We start from the raw sequence: 14,658 nt of genomic DNA, 5'->3' as shown, positions 1-14,658 counted from the left end.
TGGTGTCTGCCCCGAGTGAACATCACAGTAATTGTTTGGGGGTTTCCATGTGGATTGTCAGGGAAGGGAAGAAGTTGGGGAGTTCAGCAGGAATATCCTGGGAGCTGCTGGGCTGCAGGAGGGACTGAGGGGGTTGTGGTGGGTTCCTTGCTTTCAAAAAGACTCCCATTCCCACGGGAGGGAAAGGACCAGACTTCCCATAAATAATGTGGGATGCACTGCTCCACAAAAGTAAATGGGGGGCTTTTGTCCCGGGTGGCATCAGGAGCAGAAGAGCTGGCACCAGGAGTGGCTCTGGGCACCCCAGGGTGACACCCTGCCTTGGGAATGGCTGAAGTTCAAGTTTGCTTTATTTACACCACGCCATGGCTCGGTCACAACCACCAGAACCTGTTTCTCTGAATCGCTCACCTGCTCTTGGGTGCTATTTTTAGCACCAGGGGCACCAACTCGACCCTTCCCGAGCTTGCTCTTTGTATAAATAAATAAATATCCCAGACTTATTAACTTGTATTCACACCTCTTCCAAGTGATGGTTGCTCACTGCTGAGAGAAAGCCTCTTGTGCTCTCCAGAGACCCAGCCCAGGGAAGGGATGTGGCTGGAAAACCACTCCTGTTCCCGGGAGAGCCTCGTGTTGCTTCTTGTTCCTGCAGGATGAGGCAGTAATTGAAAAGAAACCAATCAAGCAAAATTTACTCCCTTGAAAAGGTGACTGGTGAGTAATCCCTGCTGAGGGTTCTGTCTCTGGTTTTAAGGAGCTGCACGGGGTGGGATTGAGGCAAAAAGGTTGAGCTGGAAGGGACTAATGGGGGTCTTTGTAGCTGTGCAGAAAAATTGCACCAAACTGAACATGTTGGGAACACAAACGGTCCTGGAGGAGGTGAATTCCCATTTCCTGTGGTGATCTGTGCTGGTCTGGTTGTTCTTTAAGTCTTCACTTGGACCTGAGCACCAGCTTCTCAAATGGGACGTGTGGCTGTGGCTTTGTCTTTGGGGCAAGCACCGAGGCAAGTTTGGGTTTATAAATCCAAGTTGAGATTTGGAAGTGCAAGTTCAGGTTTGCATTTGACACCTTTGTCGGTGGCTCCCCAAAGCGCTTTCCATGGTGAACCCACAGACCCAGAGTGAACGTTTCTCACCCAGGAATCAGCAGGGAGCTGTAGGGAAGGAAGCACCTCATCCCTCATCCCAGCTTTCCGGGCTGTGACGTACTCTGGCCTTCCCAAAAAACCCACTGCAAATGTTTATGGACGGTTGGGATGCCCCTCGTTGCTGCCTTTGCATACAGAGGCTGGATTTTGTAAGGAGCAGGTTCCATCCCTGTGTTTCAGGTGGATTGTAACAGGGGTGGTGGCTCTGGTTGCAGCTGGGGGGGGGAGAACATCTGGACAATCCTAAACCACGAGCTGAGCCTGGGCTGAGGGCTGTGGCTTGTTCGTGTGGTTTCCTGGTTTCCCGTGGGAGCAGCATCAGGTCTAGGCAGGGGACAGATCCCTTTTATAAGTGGGATTCCCACATGAAAAATCCAGACAGGGGCTGTGGTCACGCACTCCACACTGAGGGGGAAGCTCAGATTAAGCCATCGAAGCGCAGGTTAAAGGCAAGGATTCCTTTCCAGTCCGATCCTGCGAAGTGCCTGGAAGACCTTCGGGCACTGAAGCGCCGCGGCAGTCGGGCTGTTCCCAAATCCCGGCTGCGAGCTGGGGCGGGGGATCGCATCCCGGCGCCTTCCATCCCTTCCATCCCCCCTTCCAGGCGCTGCCGGGGGCACCGGGGAGGCGGCGCCGGGGGCCGGGCCGGGCTGGGCGGCCCCGGGGAGGCACCTGCGGGCGGCGGGGGCTGTGCCGGGGCTGCGGCGGCTCCGACACGGGCACCGCGCTGTCCCCGGGCGGCGGCGGGCCCGGCTGGGCGAAGGAGCCGGAGCCCCGGCCGGGAGAAGGAGCCGGAGCCGCCGCGGGAGCGCCCCGAGCCCGCAGCATCCTCCGTGAGTACCCCGGGCGGGGAGGGGAGAATCGCTCTTGATTTACCGGCAATTTAAACCCTCCGGCCCTAAAGCTCGGCGGTGCCTTCTGCCCGTGTGAACAGCGCGGTTACCGCGGGGTTTGTGCGCCCGTTCCGCGGCAAACGCAAAGCTCTTCGTGGGTAGCTCTGAGCCGGAGAGAAACAGGGAGCAGATGCCCTCGCCCTGTCCGACCGGTGCTCGAGAGGTTGTTCCATTAATTGGAAACATCGAAGGGACGGGGCTGGGGTTGAGCTGGCGCGTTGTTCCCTCCCCGGGGAGAACTCAGCGCGGCTGTTGAGCGATTGTTCCCTCGCTCGCGGTGTCCTTTTCATCGCTGCCAACGCCGAATCCCTCGTCCTGACTTATTCAACCCCAGCGCTATAAATAAGGGGTTGTTGGTGGTTTGTTTGTGGTTTTGTTGTGTGTGGGGATTGTTGGTTCTTTTTTTCTTTAATCTGTTGAGTGGCTGGAAAGGGCTGGCAAAGTAATATTTAACAGGAGAAGGACTAGAAAGCTCAGAGCATCGTGTTACAGCTCGCTGAGTGTCTCCAGCACAGAACTGAACTACAGTGCTTGCATTATTTGGGAACGTTCTGAAGTTGCTGACAGGTTTAAACGGCGGTTTCTGGCCTTTCCTGGTAATTTATGTATTTAATGCCCCAGGAAGTCCCTGCTAAAGGAAACAGAGCGTTCTGCAAACAGATTTCACTGCTGTGGTAAGTTGTGCTGGGCTGGAGTGTTTGGGCAGGAGGGTTTCATTTAGTGCTTACAAAGCAGCAGACAAAGCAGTGACCGGTGACTTCATGGCCTGTCAGAGTCATTGTCCCTCTGTGGGGACAGAGAACCAGGCTGGGGGTGCCAGGCTGGGCTTGAGGGATTCCAGGCTGAGAACATGAGGTACCAACCACCTGTGTGTTTGTCTAAAGGGTTCCTGGAAGAGGGGAAGGTGCCTCACTGATTCAACAAGTTGGCATGTGCAAGAAATCCTGTGGCTGCTTCCATGCTGGTGTTTGCAAAGTGAAAGGAGCTGCCTTTCTCTGTTGCTGCCAGAATTCCTTATATTGTGTATACAGAGTCTTTATATCATAGAATGGTTTGGGTTGGGAAGAGACCTTAAAGTTCATCATCTTCTACCCATGGGCAGGGACACCTTCCACCAGCCCAGGTTGCTCCAAGCCCCGTCCAACCTGGCCTTGGACACTTCCAGGGATGGGGCAGCCACAGCTTCTCTGGGCAAATCTGTGCCAGGGCCTGCCCACCCTCACAGGGAAGAATGTTTTCCTAATATCCCATCTAACCCTGCCCCCTGGCAGTGTGATATTCCACCAGGAGTCTCTCTGTAGTTTTTAACACAGAAAAACCTGAAGGGTGTGAAACTCTCAGAGGTTCTCACAGAAGGATCAGGATTTGCATTTTTCTGGTCACTGAAGAGCTTCAGCTGCAGCAGGTCCAGTCCAGCAGCTGGGGAGCCTGTGCTACCTCAGGCTGAGCTGCTGACCAAGGACAACACTCCCAAAGCTCTGGCCCACAGCTTGGCTGCCTTGTTGGCAGGAATTCCTGAAGGTTTCCCAGCCAGCCCAGCTCCTCTCTGTCTGCTGCTCCTGCAAGCAGTGACTTTTTATCAGTGACACGAAATTCTTCTCCTCGTTTGTGGCGATGGAGAGTGAATCAGTCAGGATTTAGTGCCCAGGGCAGCTGGAGAAGCCCAGGGTGGGGGTTACAGGGCTCTAAGATCAGCAGGCCCTGTGCCCTGAGGGTAAATCCCCCTGCCCAGAGCAGCCCCTGCTCCCCTGGGTGACATCCCACGTGCTGGGTTCCCATGCCCTCGTGCCAGGCTGGCATCGGTGTCACTGTGCTGGGAGGGGGTTTGGTTGGGACCACAGAGGGAGCCCTGGCCTGGGCTGTGGTTGGGCACGTGGGAGAGGGAAAGAACGTGGTGGGGGATGACTGTGCTGCTTTCATGGAGAGCCACAAACCCCAGGAAACAGCAGCTCAAACCCACAGCCCCCGGCAGGCCTCTCGCAGGGAGGGATGATGGGAGGCATGAATGGAGATCACAGAGCAGGGAAGGCGAGGGAAAAAAAGCTGCAGGGATGTCTGAGTCACCCAGTTTCCCACTGACACACACAGAGCTGAGTGTTTTCACAACCACCTCCACGGAGCAAGCGAGTTATAACCCAATTCCAGAGGCCCTGGAGCCACGGTCCTTCCGTGCTGTCAGGTGCCCTGGGAAGCATTTCTGCCAACACACTGCTGAGTCTGCAGTGGGGTGCTTGTTTTTTTTTTAAAATTCTCTCCTCCAGCAATCTGAAAAGCTGTAGGGGCTTTTCCAGGGCCTTTTCTAGATGGTGACGTGCCCAAAGCGGGGTTGACTTCCCACTGTGGGGAATGTCCTCACGGACAGGCCGCTCTTCTGTGCTTTGTCTGTCCTGAACTTGCCACCAACAGGCACTTTGCTGCAACTTCTTTGAACAGCAGAGATAAACTATTTGGGTGATGGGATCTGGGGGCGCTTGGCACGATGCCACAGACCCCTGCCAGGCTCCAACTGAGCTCAGATTAATTTTCCTGTTTTACATTTGAGTGCCCCCACTGACGGTCTTGCATTTGTCCCCTCGAGTCTCACTGGCCATCCCCTCTGAGCCCCTCCTGCCTTGAGATTCCTGCAGGTGCCTGGAGGCATTTTTCTCCTCTCTGAATCAGGTTTTTTCTGGGTAATATTTAACTGCTGATTACACTTCCTTCCCTCCCGTGCCCCCCAGGAACGCTCCCGGTGGATCAAGGCTCAAACGAAGCCCCCTGTTCCCTGTCCCCCCTCTCCTGTAATTGCTGCTGGAGCTCTGATCCCTCATCTCCTCCTAAAGGAGCAGCTGAAATTCGGGAAGGCTGTGCCAAGGAGGGCGTTTCTCCCCCAGGCCCAAACAACCCCCCAACTGCATCTGCTTTAAGTGGAAACGGGAGGGGGGTGCCTGAGTTGAACTCCGTGGAAACATTTCCAGGGGCTGCAAAAACAACCAGCAGTGTGAGCCTCCAGCACCAGGCTGGGTGCATGAGTGGCTCTCAGGGGCCAGGCAGGTGTGTGTGCACAGGGGGAAGTGCAGCCGGTGTGTCACGGAGAAAGAATGTCCCGTGATTGCCGGAGCAAAGTCCGCTCCTTCTGCCCCGCTGGGTGGCTCTTACCCAGCACTCTGCATTTTCCCTGGGCTTTTCTAGGCAGAGCAGGGTCCAGGCTGCAATTCCCCAAAAGCAACAGGTCCCTGTGGGTTCTTCTGTGTCCCTGAGTCTCGCAGCAGGGGTTTGCTCAGGTGGAACCTGCTGGTTCTCGGGGCAGCAGCAGGGCTGGGATTTGCTGCAGGTGAAGGACAGGCACCCCCTGGCCTGGCTGGAGGCTCAGGCCTTGGAGACACAGACCTTGGACCTCTTAACTCGCTGCACAGTTGACAAAAAAACCTGTCCCGACGCATTTTCCCATTTCCATTTTCACCTTAGCTTGTTGCCACCCTGGCAGAGAAATTAATCCTTTTTGTAAACAGGCGGTTTCACCGGCAACAATAAAAGCTCTTCGGGGTTGGGTGACTCATGCACAACCAGCTCAGCCATTCCCAAGGTGGTTTGAACCAGAGGGAAGGTAGGAAGCAGGAGTATTGCGTGGCTTAATGTCAGAATGTCCGGCCTTATTTATTTGGGGGTTTTCACTTCAGTAGCCAGAGGAGGGGAAGAACTCTCCTGGGAGTCTGGGGTTGGAGCTCTGCCACTCAGGAGCCACAAGGTGACAGCTGGATGTGGTTTTTTTCTGCTTTCTGCCCATGGTCAGAGCACTTGCCCAGCTTTCCCCAGCCTGCAGATGGATGGAGAGGCTCTTCATCCTCTGCTGCCAATGTGCAACCTCCACCCCCGCAGTTTCAAGTGGATGGGTGGGACAGGGACAGCTCTTCCCTGAGCTCTGGTGCCTCTCAGGTACCCCCAGGTGTGTGTGAACCCTTTCCCTGTGCTGGGCAAGCTCTAAACACAGAATATTTCAGTGTTGAAAGATCTGCAGCTGCAGTTCCTGTCGCTGAATTAACGTGGCCTTGGCTAAACAAAGGCACCATTCAGCCAGAGGAGAATGACCCACTTACAGGCCCGGGGCAGAGTTATTTCGGGGGTTTAGGTTAAAAGAAGAAATCCAAACTTCTACCTTTGGGGGATTGAAGTATTTGGTGAAATGGACCCTGCAGTCCTGATCCCACATTCCCACACAACCCCTGCCTGCTCCCCTTCCTGCTGGCTCTTGATCCCTCTCATTCCTGCTGGCTCTTGATCCCTCTCATTCCCACCACGGAGCCTCCATGTGTTGACTCAGCTGGTGCCCTCCCCACTCCAAACAACACCCTGCCTGTCCCTGCCCATCCCACTGTGTCCTCCTGCCTCCCAAACCTGGGCCCTGCCACTGTCTGTGGTGTTGGACCAACTGCAGAAAGGTTTGGGAAAGCCTGGCCAGGGAGAAGGCAGGGCAGGCTGCCTGTCAGATTCCCAGTTATTTTTGTTATCAGCTGATTTCCATCCACTGAATCATTTCTGGCTGTTGTGTCAGATCACCTGCACTGAGAACACACCACAGGGCCACAATATCCTGATGGAGTGTAACAGAGCCTGACTGTGCTGGGAAGCATCTGAAACGGGAAACTCGATCCATATCGAGTGTGGCAGAATAATTTACATTTCCAGGGATAGCTGGAGTGTCCTAGGGGGCAGATTCTGGGGGCAGAATCCCTTGCACTTGTTCACCAGTGAATCTCAACCTGAGATGATGACCTAAAAACCCTAAAGCATTTAAAATACACATTATCCCAAACAGCAGCAACAATGCATCATTGTGTTTGTATCTTATTTTAATCCCATTAACACCAAACAGGGGATATTTTAAAGCAAACTGCTCAAGATTGGAGCGAGATTTCCATCGGCTACAGCAGGGCCTGGTTTTCACCAGAGTGAAAACATTAAGAACCTCACCTCAGTGAATCCTCATTTAGTAGGTTCTGAGCCTAATGCTTAATTAGCAGTGTAAATTTGGGTTGATATTTCACTGATGTTTTATGAACTCACTCCCCTGTTCCCCCCTGCAGTCAAGATGACGACGGCCATGCCACTGAGCAACAACACTCAGCTCTCAGGGAACGTGACCACCAAGTCTCAAGAACAAAGTCTCTACCAAAGTAAGAAAAGGGGTGGGCTGGTTTATTTTATTTTATTTTTTTAATTATTTTTTATTTTATTTTATTTTAGCGGACCTTGTACTTCTCGAACCTCAAGCAGCACAGTGACAACTTTGTAAATAAGGTGTTGGTTTTTTTTCCTCCCTCCCCGTTTGTCCCCCAGGTTCTGGAGCAATAGTTGCTGCCATCGTGGTGGGGGTGATTGTGATTTTCACAGCGGTTCTGCTCATCTTGAAAACCTACAACAGGTAGGTGGGCACGTTCTGTGTTCCCCAGGGTGGACCAAAGTCCCTGCCAGGGTTTGTTGGTGGCAGCTTCTGGACTTGCCATTTGGTACTTTTGGGATGAAATTGAAAAAAAGAAATTGGGAAAAAAACAAACCAACAAACAACCCAAAAAAGAACATTAAATTGCTGGGTGAAGTGGCAGGTGTTGTGTCTGTGTGAGCCACACAGCAGACTGCAGGTATTATAAAGAGTTTTAATCCTGTGAAGTGCCTGTGCCACACTCAGCCTGTAGGATTCCCATGTTCTGGAACAGCAAACAGGAATGTCAGGAGTTTGTTCCCTTTCAGTGTGTGATGACTTTGCAGCCTGTTATTGTTGCTCATTCCAGGTGCTTTCTGACCAGATTGGTTGGGGAGCTTCAAATGTTGAGGTTTTTTTGTTATTTGTTATTATTTGGTTCATTGCCAGCTTCTGTTATTGTTGGTGCTGAGCCCCTTCCTGCAGGCACAGGGATTAAATTCCATGTTTTCCATCAGTCCCGTTGTTTTCCTGAATAACCTTCCCAGGCTGTGGGTTTGTCCTGAATCCTCAACATCCCGTCAGGGTTGGGATGTAGCTCTGCACTTCCTCTCATCCCTGATTCTTTGGGATGGGAATCCTGGCTTTTACTGACTGGTAAATCACTGTACAGGGTATCCTGGCTGTGTGGGACCCTTCCCACCCCTCCCCACGGGACTCCCAAAGTGGTGCCAGCCCTGGTGACGCTCCCTCCTTTCCCTCCGCAGGCGGGCGCGGGTCAGGCGGGAGCTGCAACCCAAACCCTCCAAGGCAGCGATGCCACCTCCCCTGGGGCACAAAGGCCTGGCCCAGCCTCCCACAGTGACTTTCATCCCCGTGGACATCCACCTGCACGACAGGTAACCGGGAAATGCTCGTCCTCCCCGCCGGACAGGAGGTGATGCTGCTGCTCACACGGCCCTGGGACTCCTCAGCCGAGCGTTTGGAGCTGCTGGAGATCCTGATTAATCCTGATTGCTCCCCTTGGGAGGAAAAATAAGAGGTCTGGATGCTCTTTCTGTGGCTGAAAGCAGCTGGTGGAGGCACATCAGAGCCCTGGGTGTGGGGAGAGAGGATAAAGCAAGGAGAGAAGGTGCCAGCTCAGATTCTGCGGAGCTTTCACTTGCTCGGAGTTTGAACTTTCTGTGACGACAAATCTGGACGTGCCACAGCTCAGGTGGGACCTGGGCTCCTTGTGAACTGCATGGAACAGGTTTGAGGTGTGTTTTATAGCATGGGAAGCATCAGAATTGTATTTTATCCTTACTCCCCTCCCGCGTTTCTAACGAGATAAAACGATACTTTTTATTTTCAAGTGGTTTTCAAGCTGTTTCTGTAAATGCCACTCTCCGTTTCCAAAGGAGCTCTGCAGAGCCCCAGTGCAAGGCTTTGTTCCCTGCTGCAGACCCGGGCTCCAGCTATTTTTAGAAGTTTGTTTAGCCTAGAAAGGAACTGAGAAAACAACGATGTTGTTCTGCCAGCGTGATAGTTGTGGGAGTCCAGCAATGCCACGAGGAATTCCCAGGGATATTCACACCCACCGAGTGGGAACACAGAGCAGCACTGTCAGGCAGTGACTGAGGGGGTGTCAGAGCAGCCCCCAGAGGGCTGACAGAGACACAGGGAGGGTTAGAGGGAGCTGAGGAGTTAAACTTTGTTTTTTAAGGCTCTGGGAAACAGCTCCATCCCTGACACACACAGCTTAAATTCTATGGAATCACTCACTGGAAGTGGCTGGACAGAGGGACAAGTTCCTGCTGCAAGACTGACCAGAGAAGCTCCAGCTTTTTGTCCTGCAGCTTCTTCCCAACAGGTCCCTCCCTGAATCCCCCCCGTCCTCAGGGGAGGGATTGAGGGACAAGCTGATCTATTTTTTATATTTTTTTTTTTCCAAGAAGCCACCCCTTGAACAGGTCAGTTTTACTGACTGGTGGTTTGTTGGTTTGGGTTTGGTTTTTTTTTTTTGTGCAGAAACTAAATTCAATTACTTTGCAATATTTTTTTTTTCTATTTGTCTGCAACTGGAGCAGGGTTTGAATTCCAAACTAAATATTGAGGCAGCTGCTTGTGAAGTTTCTGAATCTCGCTGTAAATATTTTCCTTGTCCTAGTTCTCTTATTTTTCGTGGCAGGGGTGATTGATTTAATCACTCAGAAGGGACAGCGGACACAAATCTAATTTTTTTTCCTAAAATAATATAAAGGAGCTGACCTTCTGTTGCTGTCTCTGATCAGCTCAGGGTGTTCTCTGGGCATGTCTTGAAATCAAGACCTCTAGAAAAGATAAGCCCCATCCTGCTGCTACATTTAACATCCCCAGCCAGACCTACTTCTAGCAAATTTTGTTTATTTTTCCATTTACTTCATTTCAAACCACTGAAGTTCCCCAGCAGGGTAAGCAGAGCTCCTCGTGAGCAGCCCTGCTTTTGCAGAATTCCTGTTCCTGCCAGCAGAGCCACCGCTTTGGTTGCTCCACCGAAAAAAATTCCACAATCCCAGCAAAATTTTGCCCGTCCTGGGAGGCCCCCACGATCCCCTCCTGGCAGCAAAACCCGGGAGCTGGTGCTGAGCAAGGAAAAATCCCCTTCCTGAGGAACAAAACCCCCCCCTGTGCTTCCACTGCCCTGCCACTCGTGCAGCTCGCTGGGGATTGAAGTTTTCCAGGAATAATCCCACGCTCTCCCTGCGCTCCTTCAGCGCTGATCCCAACTTCCAGAGGCCCAGATTTTGGGGAAATTTCCCCCCTGCGCTCCTACCCCCAGGGAAGCAGCTGCTTGAAGGAACTGCTGAAAGCCGAGAGTGAAAAGTGGGCGGTTTGAGACCCCCACACACGCTGGGAGAGAACAGGCAGTGTCAGAGCAACCCCTTAATCGTGATCCACACGGGACTCGCTGCAGGTTACCCACGAAACTCTGCGGATTAACAAGATCCGAGCGCCCGTGGCCCAGGGGGCTCAAGTGCTGATGCAAATAACGCCGCTGGAATGATTAATTTTGCACCGCTGGGTGAGTCCCGAGCCCGAAACTCCCGCAAGGCGCCAGCTCCGAGCCCGGATTGTCATCCCCCGAGCCCGGATTGTCATCCCCCGAGCCCGGATTGTCATCCCCCGAGCCCGGATTGTCATCCCCCGAGCCCGGATTGTCATCCCCCGAGCCCGCATTGTCACCCCCTGAGCCCGGATTGTCATCCCCCGAGCCCGGATTGTCATCCCCCAAGCCCGGATTGTCATCCCCCGAGCTCCACCTGGTGTTCTCCTCCCTCCCGGCCGCCGGGAACTCGAGATTCCCGACACAACCACCAAGCGATTCCAAGCGGTGTTGGCAACTTCGCTGAATTCCCCCACGCCGCCCTCAGCCCCATCCCAATCCTCCTCTCCCCTGGAGCCCAGCGCTCCCCCAAGCGTGCCAAGCACGGATCTTGGCAAGTCCAAGCAGATGAAACACAAGAACGTTTCTTTGGGTCGCATTCCTGAATCCCATTAACAATTTGTCTCCCAAAGACACCCGTAAACCCACGTGTCTCTCACGTGTGGCACTGACAAAGGGCTGCTGCTGAAGCAGGAGGCAGCTCTGGTGCCTTCAGTAGGAACTAATTTTACATGTTAATTATTATTAATAATTTTTTATTTAAAGGAAATGTAAATGATCCTTTTTAAACACGAAGGATGTAGGAGTTACTTTGGGATAAAACCCAAAGTTTTTTTACTGTGGGTAAATCTGCACTGATCTGACTGAGCTGGGACTTTCAGCCCAGAAAGGGGCACACACACTCGTGGGACCTGCCCCAGTCACTCCAGTTTGCTGTCCTGGACACTGGTGCCTGAGGTGTGGGGAGAGAACTCTCCCAGCAGTGACTGGGGCCAGTTCTGGGCTCCTCAGGACAAGCAGGAGGAGCTGCTGGGGAGGGGCCAGGGCAGGCCACGGAGATGATTTGGGGTCTGGAGCATCTCTGGGACGAGGAGACACCGCTCCTGTGTCCCCTACTCCAGGTGATCCTGCCCGGGACTGGACGATCTCCAGGACGCCTCTCCAACCCCAACCCTGACGGCTGCACAGCGCTATTTTCGGGGGCGGTCCCCGCGGGCCGGACCCTCCGCCGCTCCCTCCCGGCCCCTCCCGCCGCCATCGCTGAGGGGAAGCCTCGGCCCCACCCCCACACCATCGCGACCCGCCCCGAGATCTCGCGAGACTCCGGCATCGCGACCAGCCGAGCGTGACAACGCCTCGCGAGAGCGAGATTCACACCACATTCCCCCCCCGCAACCCCCCGCCCCGCGCGCGCGGGCCGCCGCGCGACGCTCTCCGATTGGCCGCCGCCCGAGCCTCCGACCAATGGGCGGGCGCGCCTCGTGACCACGCCCCTTCGCTCTCGCGCTCCCCCCCCCCGGTCTCCTCCCCCCGGCGCGGCTGAGGCGGGGGGGGCGCGCGCGGTGCACGCCGGGAGCGGCAGCGCGCGCCGCGGCCGGGAGGAGGCGGAGGAGCCAAGATGGACGCCGGGTTCTTCCGCGTAAGTGCCGCGGCCCCGCCGGCCCCCTCAGAGCCGCCCGCCTGCGCGCCGAGGGGACGCGCCCAGCCCGCTGCGGGAACCGCGCTGGGGGCCGCGCTGCGCGGCCCGAGCTCCTTCTCTCCCTCCCTCTTTCCCTCCCCCCCCGCCTCTCCTCCCCGCGCCCTGCGCAGCCTCCTCGCCGCGGAGAAAATGGCGGCGGCGCGGCCCGGGCGGGAGCGTGAGGGGAGCGGGGGGGGAATGAGAGGGAGGGATCGGCGCTTGGGGATCCTCGCCGGAAGGATTGGCGCTGGAAAAGCTCCTTGGCCCGACCCACGCGGGGCCGTGTCACCGCTGCGGCCCCCCCGAGCTCCCCGGGCTGTGGGAGGGGGATCGGGCCGAGAGGCCGCGGGGGGCGAGCCCCGCTCTGCGCTGACCACGCTTTGCGGTGTCCGCGTTCGAAGCGAATAAACCGACCTGCCCTTCCTTTAATTTTATTTTTTTTCCTTTTAAAGGGGGGGTTTTAAGGTTGTTGAGTGTATTCGCAGCAAAACGAAGTTACGCCTTATTTTTACGTGGGTACCTTATTTTTAATCATTGAGTTTTTCCTCTCCGTTGTAGCTGTGCTGCATTTTCTGCAGAGGCCTTTAAGCCTGCCCGGGGTCTGTCTTCTTTTCAGCTTTTTCTTCCATTGGAACCACCTGATTTTTAGTTTTCCCTGTTAATTTTGAGAGCCAGTTTAAATTTTCGAGATTCATTCACTTGTTATTTTCAGTTTCTGCAACCAGGAAGCTTTTTAAAGCACAACACACACGTAACCCTTCCTTCAGTTCAGTTTTGTGTTGAGAAAAATAATTACAAGTTAAATCTCCACTTGTTCCAGTGCAGCTGTTAGAAAGTTTGTGAGTCAAGTGGTTGTAGTCGACAGCACGGTTACTGGGGCTGAAAACACTGAAGCAGAAATGTGATATTTTTTTAAACTGGGATGTGAAGGTGACATTTTATAAAAACAGAAGCAGCGTGGCACTGAACTGGGGCTGTGAACAGGGTTCTGGCTTTAGTCTGGATACTGGAGGAACCAAAGTTCTGCTGAAATGACACAAGAGCAGCAGAGCAGCAGTTTGGACTCCCTGTCTCAAAAAGCTCCTATTAATAGTTCTTTCAGTTCTTCACACTTGTGCAGAGTTTCAGTGCAAACTGTTTTGTCTCTGTGTTTAAATTCCTGGAGCCCTGGTGCTCTTTGGTTCCCTTTGCCTCTTTACCACGTGTTAGAAACAGGGCACAGAAAACTTCCTTCCTTTCTGGGTTGTGAAAGAATTGGGGAAAAAAAACCCCCAAAACAACCTAAAAGAACATTAAATTGCTGGGTGAAGTGGCAGGTGTTGTGTCTGTGTGAGCCACACAGCAGACTGCAGGTATTATAAAGAGTTTTAATCCTGTGAAGTGCCTGTGCCACACTCAGCCTGTAGGATTCCCATGTTCTGGAACAGCAAACAGGAATGTCAGGAGTTTGTTCCTTTGCAATGTGTGATGACTTTGCAGCCTGTTATTGTTGCTCATTCCAGGTGCTTTCTGACCAGATTGGTTGGGGAGCCTCAAATTTTGAGGTTTTCTGTTATTATTTGGTTCATTGCCAGCTTGTGTTACTGCTGGTGCTGAGCCCCTTCCTGCAGGCACAGGGATTAAATTCCATGTTTTCCATCAGTCCTGTTGTTTTCCTGAATAACCTTCCCAGGCTGTGGGTTTGTCCTGAATCCTCAACATCCCATCAGGGTTGGGATGTAGCTCTGCACTTCCTCTCCTTCCTGTCCAGTTTTCCAGAACTGGACTTCCAGGCCTTGCCCTCCCAAATGAATTAACCTGCAGGTGTCTTTCCATGCAAGTGGAATGAGTTGGTCAACTTTTAACAGAGGAGGATCAATAAAAGAGTATTCTTTGTACCCTTCTGGCTCCCAGGGGGGTTGCTTTGCCCCAGACGAGTCACCTGAGGGTTTCAGAGATAATCACTGTGAGCAAATAGGACATTTTTGTTCCTGCATAGAGGAAAAAGACTTTATTCTTTCTGGGAAGTTTGTGCATTCCAGCACAGCCCCTTTTCCTGGCAGTTTGAGACTCCTGTACTTTAATTTGTGAGCAGTTTTCCAGTGGGGGGGAGGTTATGACTGAGATGTCACTGTGGGGCTCAGCAGCTGCTCACCCCAAACCCCTCAGCAGCAGGGAAAGGCTTTTTTTTTTACCTGAAATAATGTTAAAAAAGGGCTTACAGAACGTAGCACTGGTGCTGCTGTGCTCTGCCCAGTGCAGATATTGAGAAAATGATCCTTAGGGGTGGTTGAATGCCCCCCAGGCTGAACTGTTGTTTGCTGTGCTGCAGGGAACCAGTGCAGAGCAGGACAATCGCTTCAGCAACAAGCAGAAGAAGCTGTTGAAGCAGCTGAAATTTGCAGAATGCTTAGAAAAGAAGGTAAGTGGCTTGGGGTGAGATGGGAAGTAAGACACAACCAAGATTTTTCAGTGGGTGAATTGAGTGTCAGGTGGAACGTGCAGGAAAGTGAGGAGTGTCTTCCCTAAAACCACACTGGAGGATCTTGGAGCATCAAAGATAGAGCAGTGATGTCCATGGTCTGGTCACAGCACTAAATGCACCTTCAAAAGAAGTCAGTTTTCCAGCAGATATTAACAATCTGCAATTCT

At 53.3% G+C, this 14,658-nt stretch overlaps 2 protein-coding genes across 17 annotated transcripts in view; both read left to right on the top strand.

The window, feature by feature from the left end:
- Positions 1 to 63: 63 nt before the first annotated feature.
- Positions 64 to 8,798, top strand: NCMAP (non-compact myelin associated protein). 3 transcript variants are annotated; one of them, XM_050326376.1, is made up of 4 exons: positions 64 to 717; positions 7,110 to 7,199; positions 7,363 to 7,447; positions 8,212 to 8,798. In XM_050326376.1, exons 2-4 carry the CDS (start codon positions 7,115 to 7,117, stop codon positions 8,345 to 8,347), a joined length of 306 nt encoding a protein of 101 aa, XP_050182333.1. In that variant the 5' UTR covers positions 64 to 717; positions 7,110 to 7,114; the 3' UTR covers positions 8,348 to 8,798. The 3 variants fall into 3 exon arrangements, with proteins under 3 accessions (XP_050182333.1, XP_050182332.1, XP_050182334.1); XM_050326375.1 differs by lacking the exon at positions 64 to 717 and adding an exon at positions 1,844 to 1,986; XM_050326377.1 differs by lacking the exon at positions 64 to 717 and adding an exon at positions 2,115 to 2,720.
- Positions 8,799 to 11,857: 3,059 nt separating this feature from the next.
- The window catches only part of SRRM1 (serine and arginine repetitive matrix 1), a 16,458-nt gene continuing 13,657 nt past the window's right edge, over positions 11,858 to 14,658 (top strand). For 12 of the 14 annotated variants that reach the window (XM_050326548.1, XM_050326555.1, XM_050326547.1 and 9 more), the window contains exons 1-2: positions 11,858 to 11,988; positions 14,339 to 14,428. In XM_050326548.1, the coding sequence (XP_050182505.1) occupies positions 11,968 to 11,988; positions 14,339 to 14,428 (111 nt within the window). In that variant the 5' untranslated portion in view covers positions 11,858 to 11,967. Of the gene's footprint in view, positions 11,989 to 14,338; positions 14,429 to 14,658 lie in introns of those variants that run through there. The other 2 variants (XM_050326560.1, XM_050326558.1) reach the window with 1 other exon arrangement.

The sequence above is a fragment of the Myiozetetes cayanensis genome, unplaced genomic scaffold (assembly GCF_022539395.1).
Source record: "Myiozetetes cayanensis isolate MyiCay16 unplaced genomic scaffold, myiCay2020 scf31, whole genome shotgun sequence".
Classification (NCBI taxonomy): domain Eukaryota; kingdom Metazoa; phylum Chordata; class Aves; order Passeriformes; family Tyrannidae; genus Myiozetetes; species Myiozetetes cayanensis.
Note: the sequence above shows the minus strand (reverse complement) of the source record. Positions and strands in the feature narration are given on the sequence as shown.